The following is a 22,644-nucleotide window of genomic DNA, read 5'->3' on the forward strand; positions in this document are numbered from 1 at the left end:
CCACCTGTGTGTGTGTGTGTGTGTGTGTGTGTGTGCGTGCGTGCGTGTGTGTGTGTGTTTGTGCGTGTGCGTGTGTAGTGTTAATCTCCTTGCCACCTGTACTATTGTGTGTTTGGCTCCTTTCTCCCTCCCCCGCAGACAGTGTCAAATACCTGTCCACAGGAGCCGGATGCCTCCCAATACAAATGTGAGGCAGACCTACGTACAGTAGGTCTCAATGACATGCAGTTGCATTGAGATATGAGTCCAATTCTCATGCCCAACATTTTTTCTTTCCAAAAATTGTGGCGAGACTTTTAAAATCTATTTTCAAGATGATTTCTGAAGATCGGGATTTACAGTTCATCAGTTGTAGATAAGGACATACATTTAGAATGTGGTTTTGAGCATGTGTCACTGTCTCTTGCATTGCATTGTGGATGGGATTTGCTTATCAATGGGTTTTACAGGAAATAAACTTAAGCAACAGATCTGGTACTGACCAGTGATAAGCCAGCCATTTGAATGTATACTTTAACAAGGTACAGTTCTCTGAGTCAGCCCGTTGTACTATGCTTGTATTCTCTCTGCTCCCTCTCAGTCCATAACAACACTGACTAGGGGAAAAAGCCTGCTTTTCCTGCAGCTGCTTATTTCCACCATTTCAGGACTCTTTGTGCTCTGCCATTGTCTCTCTTTCCACTGCATTGAGATTTTATAGATCCCCTCCCCGCTATCTTTCTGGGTCTATCTCTCTGTTCTCTACCTCTCTGTCCTCTATCTCTCTGTCCTCTATCTCTCTGTGTTCTATCTCTCACTCCCTCCCCCTCCTTCTCTCACCCTCCCTCCCTCCCCCTCTCTCAATTTCAATTCAATTTAAGGGGCTTTATTGGCATGGGAAACATATGTTTACATTGCCAAAGCAAGTGAAATAGATAATAAACAAAAGTGAAATAAACAACAGTAAATGTCATTATGTCTATATACGGTGTTGTAACGATGAGCAAGTAGTTACAAAAGGGAAAATAAATCTAGGTTGTATTTATAATGGTGTTTGGTCTTCACTGGTTGCCCTTTTCGTGTGGAAACAGGTCACAAATCTTGATGCTGTGATTTCACCCAGTACATATGGGAGTTTATCAAAATTGGATTTGTTTTCTAATTCTTTGTGCATCTGTGCAATCTGAGGGAAATGTGTATCTCTGAAATGGTCATACATTTGGCAGGAGGTTAGGAAGTGCAGCTCAGTTTCCACCTCATTTTGTGGGCAGTGAGCACATAGCCTGTCTTCTCTTGAGAGCCAGGTCTGCCTACGGCAGCCTTTCTCAATAGTAAGGCTATGCTCAATGAGTCTGTACATAGTGAAGCATTCCTTAATTTTGGGTCAGTTACAGTGATCAGGTATTGTGCGACTAAGGACTCTCTGTTTAACATTCTAGTCTGCTCAGTGTTTTTCCAATGTGTAATTCTCTTTTTGTTTTCTCATGATTTGGTTGGGTCTAATTGTGCTGTCCTGTGGTTCGGTGGGGTCTGTTTGTGTTTGTGAACAGAGCCCCAGGACCAGCTTGCTTAGGGGACTCTTCTCCAGGTTCATATCAAAGTTTATTGGTCACATACACATATTTAGCAGATGTTATTGCGGGTGCAGTGATATTCTTGTCTCTGTAGGTGTAGGGGATGGCTTTGTTATGGAAGGTTTGGGAATCGCTTCCTTTTAGGTGGTTGTAGAATTTAATGGCTTTTTTCTGGATTTTGATCATTAGCGGGTGTCGGCCTAATTCTGCTCTGCATGCATGATTTGCTGTTTTACGTTGTAGACAGAGGATATTTGTGCAGAATTCTGCATGCAGATGTTCAATTTGGTGTTTGTCCCATTTTGTGAATTCTTGGTTGGTGAGCGGACCCCAGACCTCCCAACCATAAAGGGCAATGAGTTCTATAACTGATTAAAAATACTTTAATGTTATGTTAGTTTTGATGGCATAGGCCTTACTTGCCTTGTCTCTCAGATCGTTCACAACTTTGTGGAAGTTACCTGTCGCGCTGATGTTAATTTTTTTGTGTGCTCTAGGGCAACGGTGTCTAGATGGAATTTGTATTTGTGCTCCTGGCAACTGGACCTTTTTTGGAACACCATCATATTTTGTCTTACTGAAATGTACTGTCAGGGCCCAGGTCTGTCAGGGCCCAGGTCTGTCAGGGCCCAGGTCTGTCAGGGCCCAGGTCTGTGCAGAAGATCTAGGTGCTGCTGTAGGCCCTACTTGGTTGGGGACAGAAGCACCAGATCATCAGCAAACAGTAAACATTTGACTTCAGATTCTAGTAGGGAGAGGCCGGTTCTCTCTCTCTCCCTCCCCTTCCCTTTCTCCCCCCCTCCCCCTCACTCTCTCATTCCCTTCTCTCTGTCTCAAGCCTCCCTCCCTCCCTCCCTCCCTCCCTCCCTCCCTCCCTCCCCATCCCCCTACCACTTCCTATCTCCCTCTCCCTCTATCTCTTTCTCAGGCATGCTAATGTCCCTGTTGTTGCCTAGGTAACTATTATGGGACGCCTAAGCCGCCGAGGCAGCCCGTGGTTGGGACAGTGATTCTCAGTGATGCTGTGCTCCTCAACGGCCCTCCAGGCTCCCAGCAGTCCACTCCCAAGCGCACCAAGTCCTACAATGACATGCAAAACGCCCAAGTAGGACCTGCTGACTACGAGGATGACGACCAGGCCACAGAAATGAACAACAGTTTTACAGGTATGTCATTTTACATGCCGTCAGACAATTACACTTAGACTACCACTACCAAACCAGGCGGCTGTTCAATGGGGGATGTGTGTGTTTGGGGTGTGGGTGAGTTGTGTGTGTGTTTGGGGTGTGGGTGAGTTGTGTGTGTGCTCATTTCTACGCACATGTTTGAAAGCATGTGTGAGGGAGAGTGTGTATCTGCGTTTGTGCTCTCCACTCTTCTGCCCTGTGTTGCTGGGTGTCTCTCGCTTTCTCTCTTTCTCTTGTTCTCTCTCTCGTTCCCTCCATCTTTCTCTCTTGTTTTCTCTCTCTCTCGCACCATCTTTCTCTCTATCTCTCACTCTCTCACTCTCTTCCTCTCTCTCTCAGTCTTTCTCTCTTACTCTCTTTCTCTCTCTCAACAACACTTTGTGAATAGTTTTTTAGGCATAATGTCTGACTGAGTTTGAAATATCACTTGTGTTAATGTGTTAGTCCGGACTGGAGAGTTTGTGAGACAGTCAGTCAGTTTTTTTTCTCCTTCTATGCTCACTCTGTGTGTCCTGCCAGTCTGTCAGAGTGGTGAATTAGCGTTTGATCACCCCTGAAAGGCTCACGGAAGTGAGAGAGGGAGGATGAAGTCAGGGAGGGCAAGATAGAGGGGGGTTTAAGAGAAATAGAGGCTGACTGCATGTTCATTATAGTCATTGAACCCCATTCCTTTTGGACTAGCAGGCAGGGGGTTTACAGAGGGAGGGAGAGAAAGTTAAGAAAGGAAAAATGTTTAGCAGTCGTGAACCATAGTATATATTTTTGTTGCTGTTGGTTTTAGTAGTCCTATATTGCACACAGTAAGTACTCTTAGCATAAATTGTCTTATCATTCCACCCTTAGATTCCCACATTCCTGTTACAGCAGGAAACATAAACCTCCTCTCTCTGTTTTGTTCTGTGTTGTCGTGCTCCTTACTTTCCCAGGATCCTTAGTTCGTAGTCTCTTCCCCTCTCCCTTGTTGTGCACAGGTAACCCTAGCGACCAGGACGAGAGCTGCGGCGGTGTTCTACGGCCGTACCCCGCGCGCGAGAACGCTCCGTCCTATGGTCTGAACAACGTGGCCGCATCCACCTCGGACAGCGGGCAGCAGACACACGCCCAGCCCCAGGCCTCCCCAGAAGACCCCCTAGGACCCCTGCCAGGCAACTGGGAGATGGCTTACACCGAGAACGGAGAAGTCTACTTTATAGAGTACGTATAATATACCCTAAATCCTATCCTAAATCCCTATGGCCTGTACCTTAGCTTACACCGAGAACGGAGAAGTCTACTTCATAGAGTACGTATAATATACCCTAAATCCTATCCTAAATCCCTATGGCCTGTACCTTAGCTTACACCGAGAACGGAGAAGTCTACTTCATAGAGTACGTATAATATACCCTAAATCCTATCCTAAATCCCTATGGCCTGTACCTTAGCTTACACCGAGAACGGAGAAGTCTACTTCATAGAGTACGTATAATATACCCTAAATCCTATCCTAAATCCCTATGGCCTGTACCTTAGCTTACACCGAGAACGGAGAAGTCTACTTCATAGAGCATGTATAATATACACTACATGACCAAAAGTATCGTCAAACATCTCATTCAAAATCATGGGCAGTAATATGGAGTTGGTCCTCCCTTTGCTGCTATAACAGCCTCCACTCTTCTGGAAAGGATTTCCACTAGATGTTGTAACATTTCTGCGGGGACTTGCTTTCATTCAGCCACAAGAGCGTTAGGGAGGTTCCAATTCACTCGTAGTCAGCGTTCCAATTCATCCGAAAGGTGTTTGATGGGGTTAAGGTCAAGGCTCTGAAGGCCAGTCAAGTTCTTCCAAACTGATCTCGACAAACCATTTCAATATGGAACTCGCTTTGTGCATGGGGGCATTGTCATGCCGAAACAGCAAAGGGATGGTCTAGAATGTCATTGTATGCTGTAGCGTTAAGATTTCACTGGAACTAAGGGGCCTAGCCCGAACCATGAAAAATAGCCCCAGACCATTATTCCTCCTCCAACAAACTTTGCGATTGGCTCTATGCATTTAGGCAGGTAGCGCCCTCCTAGCATCCGCCAAACGCAGATTCGTCCGTCGGACTGCCAGATGGTAAAGCATGGTTCATCACTCCAGAGTACATGTTTCCACTGTTCCAGAGTCCAATGGTGGTGAGCTTTACACCACTCTAGCCAACGCTTGACATTGCGCGTGGTGATCTTAGGCTTGTGTGTGGCTGTTCAGCCATGGAAACTCATTTCATGAAGTTCCCGACAACAGTTATTGTGCTGACATTGTTTCCAGAGGCAGTTTGGAACTCGGTAGTGAGAGTTGCAACCGAGGACAGCCGATTTGTACGCGCTTCAGCACTCAGTGGTCCCGTTCTGTGAGCTTGTGTGGCCTACCACTTCGTGGCTGAGCCGTTGTTGCTCCTAGATGTTTCCACTTCACAATAGCTGCACTTGCAGTTGACCGGGGAAATTTGATGAACTGACTTGTTGGAAAGGTGGCATCCTATGACAGCGCCAAGTTGAAAGTCAATGAGCTCTTCAGTAAGGCCATTCTACTGCCAATGTTTGTCTATGGAGATTGCATGGCCGTGTGCTCGATTTTATACACCTGTCAGCAATTTAAAAAAGAATGATAAGACATGAAATAGTAAGTTACACAATAAGAATAAAATACACAAGAATGGAGCAATATACAGGGAGCACCAGTACCAGATCAATGTGGAGCTATATACAGGGAGCACCAGTACCAGATCACAATGTGGAGCTATATACAGGGAGCACCAGTACTAGATCAATGTGGAGCTATATACAGGGAGCACCAGTACCAGATCAATGTGCAGCTATATACAGGGAGTACCAGTACTAGATCAATGTGGAGCTATATACAGGGAGCACCAGTACCAGATCAATGTGCAGCTATATACAGGGAGTACCAGTACCAGATCAATGTGGAGCTATATACAGGGAGCACCAGTACTAGATCAATGTGGAGCTATATACAGGGAGTACCAGTACCAGATCAATGTGGAGCTATATACAGGGAGCACCAGTACCAGATTAATGTGGAGCTATATACAGGGAGTACCAGTACTAGATCAATGTGGAGCTATATACAGGGAGCACCAGTACTAGATCAATGTGGAGCTATATACAGGGAGTACCAGTACTAGATCAATGTGGAGCTATATACAGGGAGCACCAGTACTAGATCAATGTGGAGCTATATACAGGGAGCACCAGTACTAGATCAATGTGGAGCTATATACAGGGAGCACCAGTACCAGATCAATGTGGAGCTATATACAGGGAGCACCAGTACTAGATCAATGTGGAGCTATATACAGGGAGTACCAGTACCAGATCAATGTGGAGCTATATACAGGGAGTACCAGTACTAGATCAATGTGGAGCTATATACATGGAGTACCAGTACTAGATCAATGTGGAGCTATACACAGGGAGTACCAGTACCAGATCAATGTGGAGCTATATACAGGGAGCACCAGTACCAGATCAATGTGGAGCTATATACAGGGAGCACCAGTACCAGATCACAATGTGGAGCTATATACAGGGAGCACCAGTACTAGATCAATGTGGAGCTATATACAGGGAGTACCAGTACCAGATCAATGTGGAGCTATATACAGGGAGCACCAGTACTAGATCAATGTGGAGCTATATACAGGGAGTACCAGTACCAGATCAATGTGGAGCTATATACAGGGAGCACCAGTACCAGATCAATGTGGAGCTATATACAGGGAGTACCAGTACCAGATCAATGTGGAGCTATATACAGGGAGTACCAGTACCAGATCAATGTGGAGCTATATACAGGGAGCACCAGTACCAGATCAATGTGCAGAGGTTACGAGGCATTTGAGGTAGATATGTACATGAAGGCAGGGTAAAGTGACTAGGCATCAGGATAGATAATAATAATAAGGTATTTGAGGTAGATATGTACATGAAGGCAGGGTAAAGTGACTAGGCATCAGGATAGATAATAATACTAATAATAAGGTATTTGAGGTAGATATGTACATGAAGGCAGGGTAAAGCTTTACCTAGCAGAGACTTGTAGATGACCTAGAACCAGTGGGTTTGGCGACGAGTATGAAGCGAGGGCCAGCCAACGAGATCATACAGGTCGCAGTGGTGGGTAGTGCATGGGGCTTTGGTGACAAAACGGATGGCACTGTGATAGACTGCATCCAATTTGTTAAGTAGAGTGTTGGAGGTTATTTTGTAAATGACATCGCCGAAGTCAAGGATCGGTAGGATGGTCAGTTTTACGAGGGTATGTTTGGCAGCATGAGTGAAGGATGCTTTGTTGCGAAATAGGAAGCCGATTCTAGATTTAATTTTGGATTGGAGATGTTTAATGTGATTCTGGAAGGAGAGTTTACAGTCTAACCAGACACCTAGGTATTTGTAGTTGTCCACATATTCTAAGTCAGAACCGCCAGAAAAGTCAGAACCGTCAGAACCGATTAGTGATGCTGGATGGGCGGGCAGGTGCGGGCAGTGATCAGATGAAGAGCATGCATTTAGTTTCACTTGCATTTAAGAGCAGTTGGAGGCCACGGAAGGAGAGTTGTATGGCATTGAAGCTCATCTGGAGGTTAGTTAAGTGTGCAACGAAGGGCCAGAGGTATACAGAATGGTGTCGTCTGCGTAGAGGTGGATCAGAGAATCACCAGCATAGAGAGCGACATCATTGATGTTTACAAAGAAGAGAGTCGGCCCGAGAATTGAACCCTGTGGCACACCCATAGAGACTGCCAGAGGTCCGGACAACAGGCCCTCCGATTTGACATACTGAACTCTATCGGAGAAGTAGTTGGTGAACCAAGCTAGGCAATCATTTGAGAGACCAAGGCCAATAAGAATGTTGTGATTGACAGAGTCGAAAGCCTTAGCCAGGTCGATGAATACGGCTCCCCAATAATGTCTCTTATCGATGGCGGTTATGATATTGTTTAGGACCTTGAGCGTGGCTGAGGTGCACCCATGACCAGCTCTGAAACCAGATTGCATAGCGGAGAAGGTACATTGAGATTCAAAATGGTCAGTAATCTGTTTGTTAACTAGTTGCGACGAGCAAACCCGTATCCGGGAGCGTAATCCTAGCCTCAAACGCATTAGCATAACGCAACGGACATAAATACCCCTAGAAACTTTTCATATTCATGAAAATCGCAAATTAAATGAAATAAATATATTCAAACACAAGCTTAGCCTTTTGTTAACAACACTGTCATCTCAGATTTTCTAAATATGCTTTACAGCAAACGCTAGACAAGCATTTGTGTAAGTTTATCATGGCATAATGCTATGCTAGGCTCTGCTGGCAGCAGGCAACATTTTCACAAAAATAAGAAAAGCAACCAAATTAAATAATTTACCTTTGAAGAACTTCGGATGCTTTCACTCAGGAGACTCCCAGTTAGATAGCAAAGGTTCCTTTTTTCCTAAAATATTATTTTTGTAGGCGAAAAAGCTCCCGTTTCTTCACCATGCTTGGCTGAGAAATCGACCGAAAAATGCTACAACTATAACGCCAAACTTCTTTCAAAATTAGCTACATAATATCGACAGAAACACGGCAAAGTTGTTTAGGATCCATCCTCAAGGTGTTTTTAACAAATATATTCAATAATATATCCGTCGAGGCAGTTGGTTTCTCATAAGAAGCGATTGGAAAAATGGCTACCTCAGTATTTTACGCAAGGTTTTCTGCGGGAGACACCATGTGACCACATGCCATATATGGTCCCTTACAGCCATTCTTCAAGGGAAATGCCTAAAAAGACGTCACAATGCTGTAGACACCTTGGGGAAAACGTAAGCTCATTCGTAGCTCATTCACAGCCATATAAGGAGTCATTGGCATGAGGCAGTTTCAAAAAATGCGGCACTTCCTGGCTGGATTTTTATCTGGGTTTCGCCTGTAACATCAGTTCTGTGGCACTCACAGACAATATCTTTGCAGTTTTGGAAACATCAGAGTGTCTTCTTTCCAAAGCTGTCAATTATATGCATAGTCGAGCATCTTTTCGTGACAAAATATTTTGTTTAAAACGGGAACGTTTTTCATCCAAAAATTAAAATAGCGCCCCCTAAATCCAACTGGTTAATTTGGCTTTCAAAGACCTTAGAAAGGTAGGGTAGAATAGATATAGGTCTGTAGCAGTTTAGATCTAGAGTGTTTTCCCCTTTGAAGAGGGGGATGACCACGGCAGCTTTCCAATCCATGGGAATCTCAGACGATACGAAAGAGAGGTTGAACAGGCTAGTAATAGGGGTTGCAATAATTTCTTTAGATTATTTTAGAAAGAGAGGGTCCAGATTGTCATGCCCAGCTGATTTGTAGGGGTCCAGATTTTGCAGCTCTTTCAGAACATCAGCCATCTGGATTTGGGTGAAGGAGAAGTGGGGGAGGTTTTGGCGAGTTGCTGTGGGGAGCACATGGCTGTTGACAGGTGTAGGGGTAGCCAGGTGGAAAGCATGGCCAGTCGTGGAAAAATGCTTCTTGAAATTCTCAATTATTGTGGATTTATCGGTAGTGACAGTGTTTCCTAGCCTCAGTGCAGTGGGCAGCTGGGAGGGGGTGCTCTTATTTTCCATAGACTTTACAGTGTCCCATAACTTTTTTTGAGTTTGTGCTACAGGATGCAAATTTCTGTTTGAAAAAGCTAGCCAGGGGCTATATATATTCCTAGTTCTCATTTTTTTTGAACGGAGCATGCTTATTTAATTAAGATGGTGAGGAAGGCACTTTTAAAGAATAACCAGCCAACCTCTACTGACGGGATGAGGTCAATGTCATTCCAGGATACCCCGGCCAGGTCAATTAGAAAGGCCTGTTCGCAGAAGTGTTTTAGGGAGCGTTTGACAGTGATGAGGGGTGGTCGTTTGACCGCAGACCCATTATGGATGCAGGCAATGAGGCAGTGATCGCTGCGATTTTGGTTGAAAACTGCAGAGGTGTATTTGGAGGGCGAGTTAGTTAGGATGATATCTATCATGGTGCCCGTGTTTACGGATTTGGGGTGGTACCTGGTAGGTTCACTGATAATTTGTGTGAGATTGAGGGAATCAAGCTTAGATTGTAGGATGGCCGGGGTGTTAAGCATGTTACAGTTTAGGTCACCTATTAGCACGAGCTCAGAAGATAGATGGGGGGGCAATCAATTCACATATGGTGTCCAGGGCACAGCTGGGGGCAGAGGGTGGTCTATAGCAGGCGGCAACGGTGAGAGACTTGTTTCTGGAAAGGTGAATTTTTAGAAGTAGAAGCTCGAATTGTTTTGGTACTGACCTGGATAGTAAGACAGAACTCTGCAGGCTATCTCTGTAGTAGATTGAAACTCCGCCCCCTTTAGCAGTTCTATCTTGGCGGAAAATGTTATAGTTAGGGATGGAAATGTCAGGATTTTAGGTGGTTTTCCTAAGCCAGGATTTAGACACGGCTAAGACATCCGGGTTGGTAGAATGTTCTAAAGCAGTGAATAAAGCAAATTTAGGGAGCAGGCGTCTAATGTTAACATGCACGAAACCAAGGCATTTGTGGTTACAGAAGTCAACAAATGAGAGCACCTGGGGAGTAGGAATGGAGCTAGGCACTGCAGGTCCTGGATTAACCTCTACATCACCAGAGGAACAGAGGAGAAGTAGGATAAGGGTACGGCTAATGGCTATAAAAATTGGCCCTCTAGCACGTTCAGAACAGAGAATAAAAGGAGCAGGTTTCTGGGCACGATAGAATAGATTCAAGGCATAATGTACAGACAAAGGTATGGTAGGAAGAGAGTACATTGGAGGTAAACCTAGGCATTGAGTAATGATGAGAGAGATATAGTCTCTAGAGACGTTTAAACCAGGTGATGTCATTGCATATGTGGGAGATGGAACAACATGGTTGGTTAAGGCATATTGAGCAGGGCTAGAGGCTCTACAGTGAAATAAGAGAGTAATCACTAACCACGACAGTAATGGACAAGGCATATTGATATTAGGGAGAGGCGTATGGGTCCAGTGATTGGTTGGGCTGGCTGGGGACACGGCCAGACAGTTAGCTTGCCGGGGCTAGCAGTTAGCAGGCCGAAGCTAGCATAAGGGCCTTAAGAGGGACGTTGTGATGGGGGAAAAGTCTGTTTTTGCCTCCTTGTGCGGTGACGTCGCTAGACCAGTCGTGGAATTAGTAGGGTTCCAAGTAGCAGAGGGTCCAAGTCCAATTGGCAAAATATGTATAGTGGTCCAAGAAACTGGCCGATGGATCAGCTGACAGTCCAATATGCTATAGATAGCTAGCAGGCCACGGTTATCAGAATGAGCCTTCAGGGGACATCGCGCCTGAGGGGCCTATTTGAGGTAGATATGTACATGAAGGCAGGGTAAAGTGACCAGGCATCAGGATAGATAATAATAAGGTATTTGAGGTAGATATGTACATGATGGCAGGGTAAAGTGACCAGGCATCAGGATAGATAATAATTAGAATACAATTAAGAACAGAGTAGCAGCAGCATATGATGAGTGTAAACGTGTGTGCATGTGTATTGTTTGACTGTGTGAGTGCGTGTGTATATAGTGTGTGTATATAAAGTCTAGTGAGTGTGTATATGGTGTGTGTATATAAAGTCTAGTGAGTGTGTATATAGTGTGTGTATATAAAGTCTAGTGAGTGTGTATATGGTGTGTGTATATAAAGTCTAGTGAGTGTGTATATGGTGTGTGTATATAAAGTCTAGTGAGTGTGTATATGGTGTGTGTATATAAAGTCTAGTGAGTGTGTATATGGTGTGTGTATATAAAGTCTAGTGAGTGTGTATATGGTGTGTGTATATAAAGTCTAGTGAGTGTAAGATGGATTCAGTGCAGATAGTTTGGGTACCATTAATTGACTACTTAGCAGTCGGGCTATTTAGCAGTCTTATGGCTTGAGGGTAGCAGAGGTCTTTGCGCCTGTTGGTCCAAGAGCCGATGCTCCGGTATCGTTGCCAGACAGTAGCAGAGTGAACAGTCTATGGCTTGGTTGGCTGGAGTCTTTGGCAATTTTTTGGGCCTTCCTCTGATACCACCTGAGTATAGAGGTCCTGGATGGCAGGGAGCTCGGGCCCAATGATGTACTGGGCTGTCTGAACCACCCATAGTGTACATATTCACCCTAAACCCTATGTAAGTACCGTTAGCATACACTGAGAATGGAGAGGTCTACTTCATAGACTACATACCCTATATACTCTCTATACTATCAAGCCTCTCTGTTCTGTATCCCACTACTATCCCTCCCTCCCCTCCCCCAGAAAGGCCTGTCAGTGCTCTCCAGGCTGTTAATCTTCTATAGTCTGATCTCCTTAGAGATCACAGGCAGATCAGATCACCTGACCACCTCAGTGAAGCACAGCCCTCTGCCCTCAGACCAACACACAGAGCTGGGTCTGCCTGCTTGTCTGCCTGCCTGGCTGGGAGAGGATGATGAAATTGCTTTTTGCATTCAACACCTGCATGTTGGTCTGCTTTAGGATTGACAGGAAAGCTTGTAGTGGTGACGTTGAGGATGCAGCTACCTATTCTAGACAATAAGTCGACAATGACTCCTCTCAACCCTTTTGTCTGTGTTTCTCAGTGGGGGAGGAGTCTTTTTGGTGTTGCGTTAATCTCTGTTTGGTTTTACTTGCTTGTTGACAAGCCTATTGACTTTAACCCCTTACATCCTTGTGCTGATGAGATCATTGGTCTTTTGTTAGCTTTTAGTGCTCATCACCTTGACTTCAGAGCCAGTCTTTAATAGCTCTGTGTGTGTGTTGTTTCCTCAGCCACAACACAAAGACCACATCGTGGATCGACCCTCGCTGTCTGGAGAAACCTCTAAAACCTCTGGAAGAGTGTGAGGATGATGGTAAGCCAGGCCCTGTGGGTGGGTGGGTGGGTGGGTGGGTGGGTGGGTGTGTGTGTGTGTGTGTGTGTGTGTGTGTGTGTGTGTGTGTGTGTGTGTGTGCGCGTGTGAGAGAGCGTGCGCGTGTGTGAGAGAGAGCGTTTGTGTGTGAGAGAGAGAGCGTGTGTGTGTGAGAGAGCGAGCATGTGTGTGTGAGAGAGAGAGCGTGTGTGTGTGTGTGTGTGTGTGTGTGTGTGAGAGAGAGAGAGAGCATGTGTGTGTGTTTCACTCATTTCTGTGATCTATTGTTTACCTCCTAATCTTGCACCATGTTGATGGTATCAGAAGGTGGTGCCACTGAGCTCATATCTAAATATGATGAAGTCTGTTTCTATACACTGGTCCCATTATTACCACGACAATGTTTTGATACCTTAGTCAAATTGGAAAGAGGTTATTTTTGAGATTGGCTTTCCATCTAAGGAATTGTGTAATAGTTCCTTTGAAGATGTTTTTATTATTATTATTATTTATTTGTTACACCACTGTGTACATTGTACATTTTCAAATAAATATCTATGCAACAATGTTAGATTCATTTTGTTCAGGAACATACAAGTAACGATATAGATGTCTGTGTGAAAGTTCAGAAGAAATTCTTCGACCAATATCAGAAATGGCACCACCATGTGGCCATTTAGATAACTGTCATGTGTCATCTCTTAGTTCCATACATCATTGATTTTAGGGATTACGGTGCATCTATGTTTCAGTAAATACTGATTTGGTTACTTAAATATTTCTATTTCTCTCCCTCCTTGTCTTCCTCTCTAATATTACTTTACTGTCTCTCCTTATTTTCCTTCCTTTGTCATTCCTTCACCCTTTCTGTTTCATCCTGCTCTCTTCTTCTTCCTGCTCTCTTCTTCATCCTGCTCTCTTCACCGTGGAGAAGAAGGGGTCCATACGGAGGAACCGGACAATGAGCTAGGTATGCACCTTTATTCTCTCACTCTCTCACTCTGTTTCTGTCGTTGCATTTCTATCGGCTGTGTATTGGTGAGGGTTATGGTGACTCTCAATCTTTTCTTTCTATACTGTTAATCAATAACATTTGATTTGAAAAGTGTTTTATACGAAACCTTGATCTACAACTGCTAGATTCTTTCTCACCATGTCACTCATCTATTTGGATGTGTCACGATAATGGTATAATTTGGCTCCTATATTTACTTAATTAACGTGGTGTACTGCTTGCTTCTAACTGCTGAGTGAGTGATTTCTTTTTCATGCAGGAGACACATTAGGAAGGTGTTTGATTTGACGTCTCAGGTTGGCCTCCGTAGTTACGGCTGCTCCACAGACTAGACTATTTGGCAGAAACAGAAGTGCTCCTGAAAGGGAACACAATCTCTTGACTCTTTCAGGGCTCTGAGTCTCGGGCCTATGAGCTCCTTTTACGTCTGGCACATCAGAAGCAGGCAGTGTATGATTATCGATTGTGAAAGCCAGCCTGCTCCAAAGTGTTTTTGTCTGTGTTCACAGCAGCCCACGCTAACACACTGCGCTAATGTCTTTGTATGAAATCAAATACGGCGAGGAGGAGAATGAGATGCTAACGCTTTATTGGGAGTGTCAGCTTAATAGTCTTTCTGTCAGACAATTCCCTTTGAGCGCCGATGCAGCCGAGCGTGTGCACGTGTACGGGCTTGTGTGTGCGCATGCTGGAGGAAGCAGTGTATGAAAGATATATACTGTAACATGGTAACATCTGCAGTGAACACATGGCCAGAAACTGCATGTAGATGACCAGTTATGTAAAGTAGAATCATACAGATACATGATGTTGGCTCTCTGCATTGTTGTGAATGTCTTCTGACTCCCCTGTCGTGTAGACTGTCGTGTAGACTGTCGTGTAGACTGTCGTGTAGACTGTTGGGCCAATGTGATTTTTGTCTGAACGTGCTGAGAATATTGTAATGTTTATTTCTATAAAGATGTCCATTGAAAGCAGATATGCAATTTGTTGACACCACAACACAGTAAAGACTTAGATGCACATTATCCCGAATGCTAATCAATAAAAATGTCTGTTAAATCGCTGCTCTATTTTGTTTGTTTACAGCGGTTCATTTCACAGGGAGGCTCTCTTGTATTCTTACATCACCAACATTTGGAGAATGAAGGCACTAACTAACTCTCTTAATATATGGTTCTGGACTGGCCTATAAGTACTGGCCTGCTGGCTACGTTCACTTGTCTGAGGCGTGCAATTGTGTCCATCTATCAACTGTTTGTAGCTGTTGATAATGTAGAAAACAACCTGGTTCTGTTCTGAAGACAGAGACAGATATGACCGGCTGGGTCTGACTGGATGAATAGTAAATCTAGTAGGTGGGCGCGGTCAAGCTCTGTAGTCTCATTTAGTTCAGAATCTCCCCTGACAGCTGACTGTGTGTGTAGCCTGTCTATGTGTAGCCTGTGTGTGTGTGTGTGTGTGTGTGTGTGTGTGTGTGTGTGAAGCCTGTGTGTGCCTCGCTCAGTGAGGTAGAGGGAGTAGTTTGACTCCATATTAGATATCTGCACCGTGGCCCACTGACTGTACTGAGTCATGACAGGTAAACAGATTCACTTCAGAGTTGGTTTACACACCTGAGAGACCTTGAAGTACTTCCTGAAGGAGAACACTGCCTTAATGAATGTGTCATTACAGTGATCTAACATTGCTTTTCCTTCTCTGTTTCAGAGCTGCCTGCTGGATGGGAGAAGATAGATGACCCAGTGTATGGGGTTTACTACGTAGAGTAAGTTGGAACACCTCACGGTTCATCTCTTTTCACACGCCTCTCATTAACCCCACAATAATTCATATGACGGAATACATCAGCATTTTCATGTAGTTTCAGTTGAACTAGCATTTTCTCTCAGTCTCTCTTGTCAGACCTTTTCTACATTCTGTGTACTATAATTGGTTTGAAGCTACGTAGATGTATTTGAAACCGGACTCCGTTTTGTGTAGCCAGTGTGTAGTTTGTGGAGACCTATGAGGTTGTCACAGAGCTGGTGGGATTTACGAGGCTGTGAGCCAGAGGATGTCCAACACTGTGTACTGTCACTTATCATGGTGACAATCAATATCCCACACTCATTCTTCCCTCTCCTCTCTCTCTGTCTCTCTCTCTCTCTCTCTCTCTCTCTCTCCTCTCTCTCTCTCTCTCTCTCTCTCTCTCTCTCTCTCTCTCTCTCTCTCTCTCTGTCTCTCTGTGTCTCTCTCTCTCTCTCTCTCTCTCTCTCGCTCTGTCTCTCTGTGTCTCTCTCTCTCTCTCTCTGTCTCTCTCTCGCTCTCTCTCTGTCTCTCTCTCTCTCTCTCTCTGTCTCTGTCTCTCTCTCTCTCTCTCTCTCTCTCTCTCTCTCTGTCTCTCTCTCTCTCTCTTTCTCTCTCATATCATCAGTCACATCAACAGGAAGACCCAGTATGAGAACCCCATAGTGGAGGCTAAACGCAGGATGCAGCTGGAGCAGCAGCAGCCGCAGCCTCCTGAAGGTGAGCGGTACATTCGAGGTTCGTTTCCTGCCCTGGCACGGCACCATTTCTTTCTTTCTTCACGTCTGTCTCTGTCTCGTCACGTCTTGTCACGTCTTGTCTCATGTCTTGTCCTGCACGGTTGGGGTTCATTCTATTTGAAGTCAGCCCAGTTTAAGAATGAAAAGTTAGTTCCTCAGAATTAGTATTTTGATGAATTCTCCTGGATATGAAATGGAATTGACCCCAACCCTTGTCCTGTCCTGTTGGCGTTTGGGTTCTTATTTGTTTGATTAAATATCATTAAAACATCATTTTTATATTCCTTTCAACACATGAGCCACTGTAGCATTCACTTATTTGTCTTAGAGCTGTGGAAGCCGCCGTCCATGTGCAATCTGCTGCTGATATCATGCTTGCTACGTGTTAGGACCACTGAGACACAATGTAATGATGAAATGGCATGTAATATCAGATGCAATGTTAAAACATCTTTTCAATAAATCTATCTCTTATTGCGTAATTTACTGTGTTAGGTTTTAGTCATTTTAAAGTGTATAGCGTTTGTCCCCCCCGGAGCAGCCAGTATGCCTGACACCTCTGGTGTAGAGCAAGTTTGAGTCAACAAATGAATGAATGTGATGCTTATGTTTGTGTACCTATGTTTGTATTTTATTGATTGTGTACGGTTGTGTGTCAGTGTAGGTGTGTGTGTGCTTGCGTGCATCCGTGTGTTTGTGACTGTGATTTCACAGTCCCTCTGTGTCTCTCGCTGTACAGAGTGGATAGAGGAACACTCCTCAGCTGGTGCTCCCCTGGCCGTCTATGCCAGTAACCACCTGGAGACATACCGTGACCCCCAGGACCCGCCCCCACTGCCCCCTCCCCCGGGAGGGACCAAACGTGAGTGGGGTTACACTTTCTAGACAACACACACACTTTCAATAACAGGGCCTTGTGCACCACAGACATTTAACTCACAATCAAATACACCCACAGTGTACAGTTTCAGTGACACAAGCATGGTCAGACACAGACAGAGGACCCTTGGGATCAAAGGTTTCAAGGGCTCAAGCTCTTGAGGAAACAATTACCATATAAGGCTATTAACCTGTCTATCAGCCCACATGCACCATAGTGAATGTTCTGTGTATGTTAACTAGCTATGACCAACACACCATGGATGTTGAGCATTCTCTCCTGTCATTCACAGACAGACAGACAGACAGACAGACAGACAGACAGACAGACAGACAGACAGACAGACAGACAGACAGACAGACAGACAGACAGACATAGATAGATAGATAGATAGATAGATAGATAGATAGATAGATAGATAGATAGATAGGTAGACAAGTGAAAAGACAGACAGACAGACATAGATAGGTAGACAAGTGAAAAGACAGACAGACAGACAGACATAGATAGGTAGACAAGTGAAAAGACAGACAGACAGACAGACATAGATAGGTAGACAAGTGAAAAGACAGACAGACAGACAGACATAGATAGGTAGACAAGTGAAAAGACAAAGGCAGCTAATGTAACTGACACGGATAGAGACAGATACAAATATGTTCTAAATAATGTTCTCTTCCCTGTGTTCTGTAGGAGGGAAGCCGTTCTTCACACGGAACCCAGCAGAACTGAACGGTACCTTCATCAACACCAAACTGAAGAAGAGCCGCCGTGGGTTCGGCTTTACCGTCGTCGGGGGCGATGAGCCGGATGAGTTCCTCCAGATCAAGAGTCTTGTCCTGGACGGTCCTGCTGCTGTGGATGGGAAGATGGAGACAGGTGCAGTACACCGTCTTAGCCCACAAGGGGCACTGTTTCACACCATTTATACAGAAAGCATTTGCCCCATTCCTAAGGAGGTTGAAGTGATTGTGTAAACTAAGTACTGAACATATTGGAGACATGGTAATATACTTGCACCCCACATAGTACATTCACTGTGTTACTTACTGTTCTACTAACTGTGTTACTAATGTGATGTGATAGTGACTGTTCTACTAACTGTGTTACTAATGTGATGTGATAGTGACTGTTCTACTAACTGTGTTACTAATGTGATGTGATAGTGACTGTTCTACTAACTGTGTTACTAATGTGATGTGATAGTGACTGTTCTACTAACTGTGTTACTAATGTGATGTGATAGTGACTGTTCTACTAACTGTGTTACTAATGTGACGTGATAGTGACTGTTCTACTAACTGTGTTACTAATGTGATGTGATAGTGACTGTTCTACTAACTGTGTTACTAATGTGATGTGATAGTGACTGTTCTACTAACTGTGTTACTAATGTGATGTGATAGTGACTGTTCTACTAACTGTGTTACTAATGTGACGTGATAGTGACTGTTCTACTAACTGTGTTACTAATGTGATGTGATAGTGACTGTTCTACTAACTGTGTTACTAATGTAACACAGTTACGTGATGTGATAGGGACTGTTCTACTAACTGTGTTACTAACTGTCCCGTCCGTCTCCGTGTCTTCCTTCTCTAGGTGATGTCATAGTAAGTGTGAATGACATCATCGTGCTTGGCTACACCCACGCCCAGGTGGTGAAGATCTTCCAGTCCATCCCGATCGGCTCCATGGTGGACCTGGCCCTGTGCCGCGGCTACCCTCTGCCCTTTGACCCCGACGACCCCAACACCAGCCTGGTGACCTCCGTGGCCATCCTGGACAAGGAGCCCATCATCGTCAATGGCCAGCAGAGCTATGACTCCCCGTCCAGCCACGGCAGCCAGACCGGAGGCCCCATTAACGGGATGAGGGAGCCGCGGGCCCTCAGCCCCTCGGCGGAGGTGGCGTCCAACGGCTCACACGGCTACTCCTCCAGCGACGTGGTCACCCTGGCGTCGTCCATCGCCGGGCAGCCCGAGCTGATCACGGTGCACATGGAGAAGGGCGATAAGGGCTTTGGGTTCACAATCGCTGACAGCTTGACGGGTGGGGGTCAGAGGGTGAAGCAGATTGTGGACTACCCCCGCTGCAGGGGCCTGAAGGAGTCAGACATTCTGATGGAGGTGAACAAGAGGAACGTCCAGAACATGACTCACAACCAGGTGGTGGACCTGCTCAGCAAGTGTCCCAGAGGCAGCGAGGTCACCATGCTGGTGCAGAGAGGTACGTAAGTCCACTGATTAGGGTCAGGAGGGAGGGAGAGGAGGAAGGACGGAGGGGTGTCTGGTCATCATGCTGGTACAGTGGGGTACATGCTCAACCCAAGGAGGAGGATAGGGGATGGAGGGAATGAGAGAGGGGGAGGGATTGGTTCGCAGATAAAGACACTTCCACTGGCAAACAGCATGAATAGCTGAGATGTTGAGTGTGTTAGGGGGTAAGTGGGTTAAAGGTTGAATAAAGGAGGTTGTGGATCTTATGTAGAGAAGAGAAATGAGTGGGTGATCAGATAAGTGAGAGAGGGAATGGATGGAAAGGTGGAGAGCATGTCCAGGATGGGAGGAGGAGACAGAGGAGAAGAGAGGAGGATGGTGTTAGGTCAGGGACTCTTATCTGTCCTGATTATGGATGAAGAGTGACTCTGCTGAGATGCTGCTAATCTCCCTGTGTTCTGTCAGCTCATAGGCTCTCCTGCTTTTCTCTCTTCCCCTCTCTCTCACTTTGCATCTCTCTCCCCTCTCTCTCTCTCACTTTGTATCTCTTGCCCACTCTCTCTCCCTGTATCTCTCCCTCTCTCTCTCTCCCTGTATCTCTCTCTCTCTCTCTCTCTCTCTCTGTTCTCACTATTTCTCTCTTATCTTTTCTATTTATTTAACTTATTCTTTATCACTGTCTCTATTCTTTCACTCTTTTTCTCTCATTATCTTTTACTTATTCTCTCTCACTTTGTATCTCTCCTCGTTTCTCTCTCTCTCCCCCTCTCTCCCCTCTCTCACTCCCTCTCTCTCCCCTCTCTCACTTTGTATCTCTTGCCCTCTCTCTCCCCTCTCTCTCCCCTCTCTCACTTTGTATCTCTTGCCCTCTCTCTCCCCCTCTCTCTCACTTTGTATCTCTCTCCCCTCTCTCTCTCTCACTTTGTATCTCTTGCCCACTCTCTCTCTCCCTGTATCTCTCCCTCTCTCTCTCTCTCCCTCCCTCTCTCTACCTCCCCCCCTCTCTCTCCATCTCTCTCTCTCCCTCCCTCTCTCTCTCTCTCTCTCTCGCTCTCCCTCTCTCTCCCTTTCTCTCCCTCTCTCACCTCTCTTTAAGCCTGGTCTTTGTCTCTGGCGCTGTGTCTGTGTTGCTTAGATGATAGTTGGGTGTGTTAGTAGTGAGAGGGCTCAGCCAAAGACGCCGTCCTAGCTCTGATCAAAGTGTCTTCTGTTCCAATTAGCTTGGGAGGATACAGAGAGAGGAACAGAGAGAGGTGGGGTGAAGGGAGAGCAATATGGGGAAAGAGAGGTACAGAGCAGAAAGAACAGCCACTGATTTTGAATAGAGGAATGTGAAATGGAGTCTGAAGCTAGTCAAGTCAGCAGCAGAGCTGTTAAAGCAGAAGTCTGTATTCCACAGGAGGTTGGTGGCACCTTAATTGGGCTCGTGGTAATGGCTGGAGTGGAAGAGGTGGAATGGTTTCCATGTGTTTGATGCCATTCCATTTGCTCTGAGCCGTCCTCCCCTCAGCAGCCTCCTGTGAGGTATTCACACGTCATTAATGTCTATGATTAACCTTCCTATGTCAATACAATCCAGATCATCTTTATCACATCAATTACCAACGGAGATTTAACATAATAGGTCTGTAAAAAAATGAATAGGTGGATGTATTCCTTAAAGGGTTACACTCAAACCTTCCTGTGTTAAAATAATAATTCAATTAAATTCAAATAATTCTAAAAGGTTACAGTCAGAGTTTTGCAAGGCTAGAGAAAGAGACAAACTGTTAATAGCAACCATCATTATCCATACAGTTTCTAACCATGCGCTAATTTGGCTTCAGCCCTCATCATTTGTGAAATTGCTCACCCTGCCTACTTCCCTAGATCCCTATTAGCTGAGGGTGGGCATATGCAGGCACCATCAATTATGAACTGTAATGAGTTGACCTTGGGTTTCCTGGGCTGAAATAACGCTGCTGTATTGACTGACTAAATGTCAGCATCATTACTGGCCTGTACAAGACTGATACACACACAGATACAGCCCGTCTCCTGGCTGCTAGGACATCCACAGGGATAGAGGGAGAGAGGAAGGGCATGACTATGGGGCAGACGGGGAGAGACACCAGAGACCATCTCCCTTAGCGTAGAAGGCAAAGGGCATGGCTACGGGGCAGACGGGGAGAGACACCAGAGACCATCTCCCTTAGCGTAGAAGGAAAAAAGGAAATGGCTACGGGGCAGACGGGGAGAGACACCAGAGACCATCTCCCTTAGCGTAGAAGGCAAAGGGCATGGCTACGGGGCAGACGGGGAGAGACACCAGAGACCATCTCCCTTAGCGTAGAAGGCAAAGGGCATGGCTACGGGGCAGACGGGGAGAGACACCAGAGACCATCTCCCTTAGCGTAGAAGGCAAAGGGCATGGCTACGGGGCAGACGGGGAGAGACACCAGAGACCATCTCCCTTAGCGTAGAAGGCAAAGGGCATGGCTACGGGCAGACGGGGAGAGACACCAGAGACCATCTCCCTTAGCGTAGAAGGCAAAGGGCATGGCTACGGGGCAGACGGGAGAGACACCAGAGACCATCTCCTTAGCGTAGAAGGCAAAGGGCATGGCTACGGGGCAGACGGGGAGAGACACCAGAGACCATCTCCCTTAGCGTAGAAGGCAAAGGGCATGGCTACGGGGCAGACGGGGAGAGACACCAGAGACCATCTCCCTTAGCGTAGAAGGCAAAGGGCATGGCTACGGGGCAGACGGTCTCTGGTGTCTCTCCCCGTAGCCATGCCCTTTGCCTTCTACGCTAAGGGAGATGGTCTCTGGTGTCTCTCCCCATCTCCCTTAGCGTAGAAGGCAGGGGATCATTACACTAGACCCAGGTCGGTTCATTGGTCAATTTCCTGTTGATGAGGTGCTGAGATACTGTGGGCTTGGGTTAACATTGTGTAGGGTTGTATTGTCTATGTGAAGCTGTGAGCAGCAGACTGAGGTTTTTGTGGGAATGGAGGGAGCAGTGGCTTGCTGTCTGTCTGGCTGGTTGGCTTGCTGTCTGGCTGGCTGGCTGGATGTTTTGCTGGCTGTCTGTCTGGCTGGCTGGTTAGCTGGTTGGCTGGCTGTCTGTTTCGCTGGCTGGCTGGATGTTTTGCTGGCTGTCTGTCTGGCTGGCTGGTTGGCTGGCTGTCTGGTTGGTTGGCTGGTTGGCTGGCTGTCTGTTTCGCTGGCTGGCTGTCTGGTTGGTTGGCTGGCTGTCTGGCTGGCTGTCTGGTTGGTTGGCTGGTTGGCTGGCTGTCTGTTTCGCTGGCTGGCTGTCTGGTTGGTTGGCTGGCTGGCTGTCTAGTTGGCTGTCGGAAGAGGAGGAGGAGGAGGCA

The 22,644-nt window shown here is 45.9% G+C and overlaps 1 protein-coding gene across 11 annotated transcripts in view; it reads left to right on the forward strand.

The window, feature by feature from the left end:
• LOC115102051 (membrane-associated guanylate kinase, WW and PDZ domain-containing protein 1-like) overlaps window positions 1-22,644 on the forward strand; it is a 221,262-nt gene that overhangs the window by 149,760 nt on the left and 48,858 nt on the right. For 4 of the 11 annotated variants that reach the window (XM_029621581.2, XM_029621572.2, XM_029621577.2 and 1 more), the window contains exons 4-12: window positions 2,510-2,719; window positions 3,667-3,934; window positions 12,567-12,649; window positions 13,578-13,616; window positions 15,372-15,429; window positions 16,078-16,187; window positions 16,929-17,051; window positions 17,763-17,948; window positions 18,670-19,296. In XM_029621581.2, coding sequence (XP_029477441.1) covers window positions 2,510-2,719; window positions 3,667-3,934; window positions 12,567-12,649; window positions 13,578-13,616; window positions 15,372-15,429; window positions 16,078-16,187; window positions 16,929-17,051; window positions 17,763-17,948; window positions 18,670-19,296 — 1,704 coding nt within the window. The remainder of the gene's footprint in view (window positions 1-2,509; window positions 2,720-3,666; window positions 3,935-12,566; window positions 12,650-13,577; window positions 13,617-15,371; window positions 15,430-16,077; window positions 16,188-16,928; window positions 17,052-17,762; window positions 17,949-18,669; window positions 19,297-22,644) is intronic. The other 7 variants (XM_029621582.2, XM_029621579.2, XM_029621573.2 and 4 more) reach the window with 5 other exon arrangements.

This window comes from Oncorhynchus nerka, linkage group LG20 (genome assembly GCF_034236695.1).
Source record: "Oncorhynchus nerka isolate Pitt River linkage group LG20, Oner_Uvic_2.0, whole genome shotgun sequence".
Lineage (NCBI taxonomy): Eukaryota > Metazoa > Chordata > Actinopteri > Salmoniformes > Salmonidae > Oncorhynchus > Oncorhynchus nerka.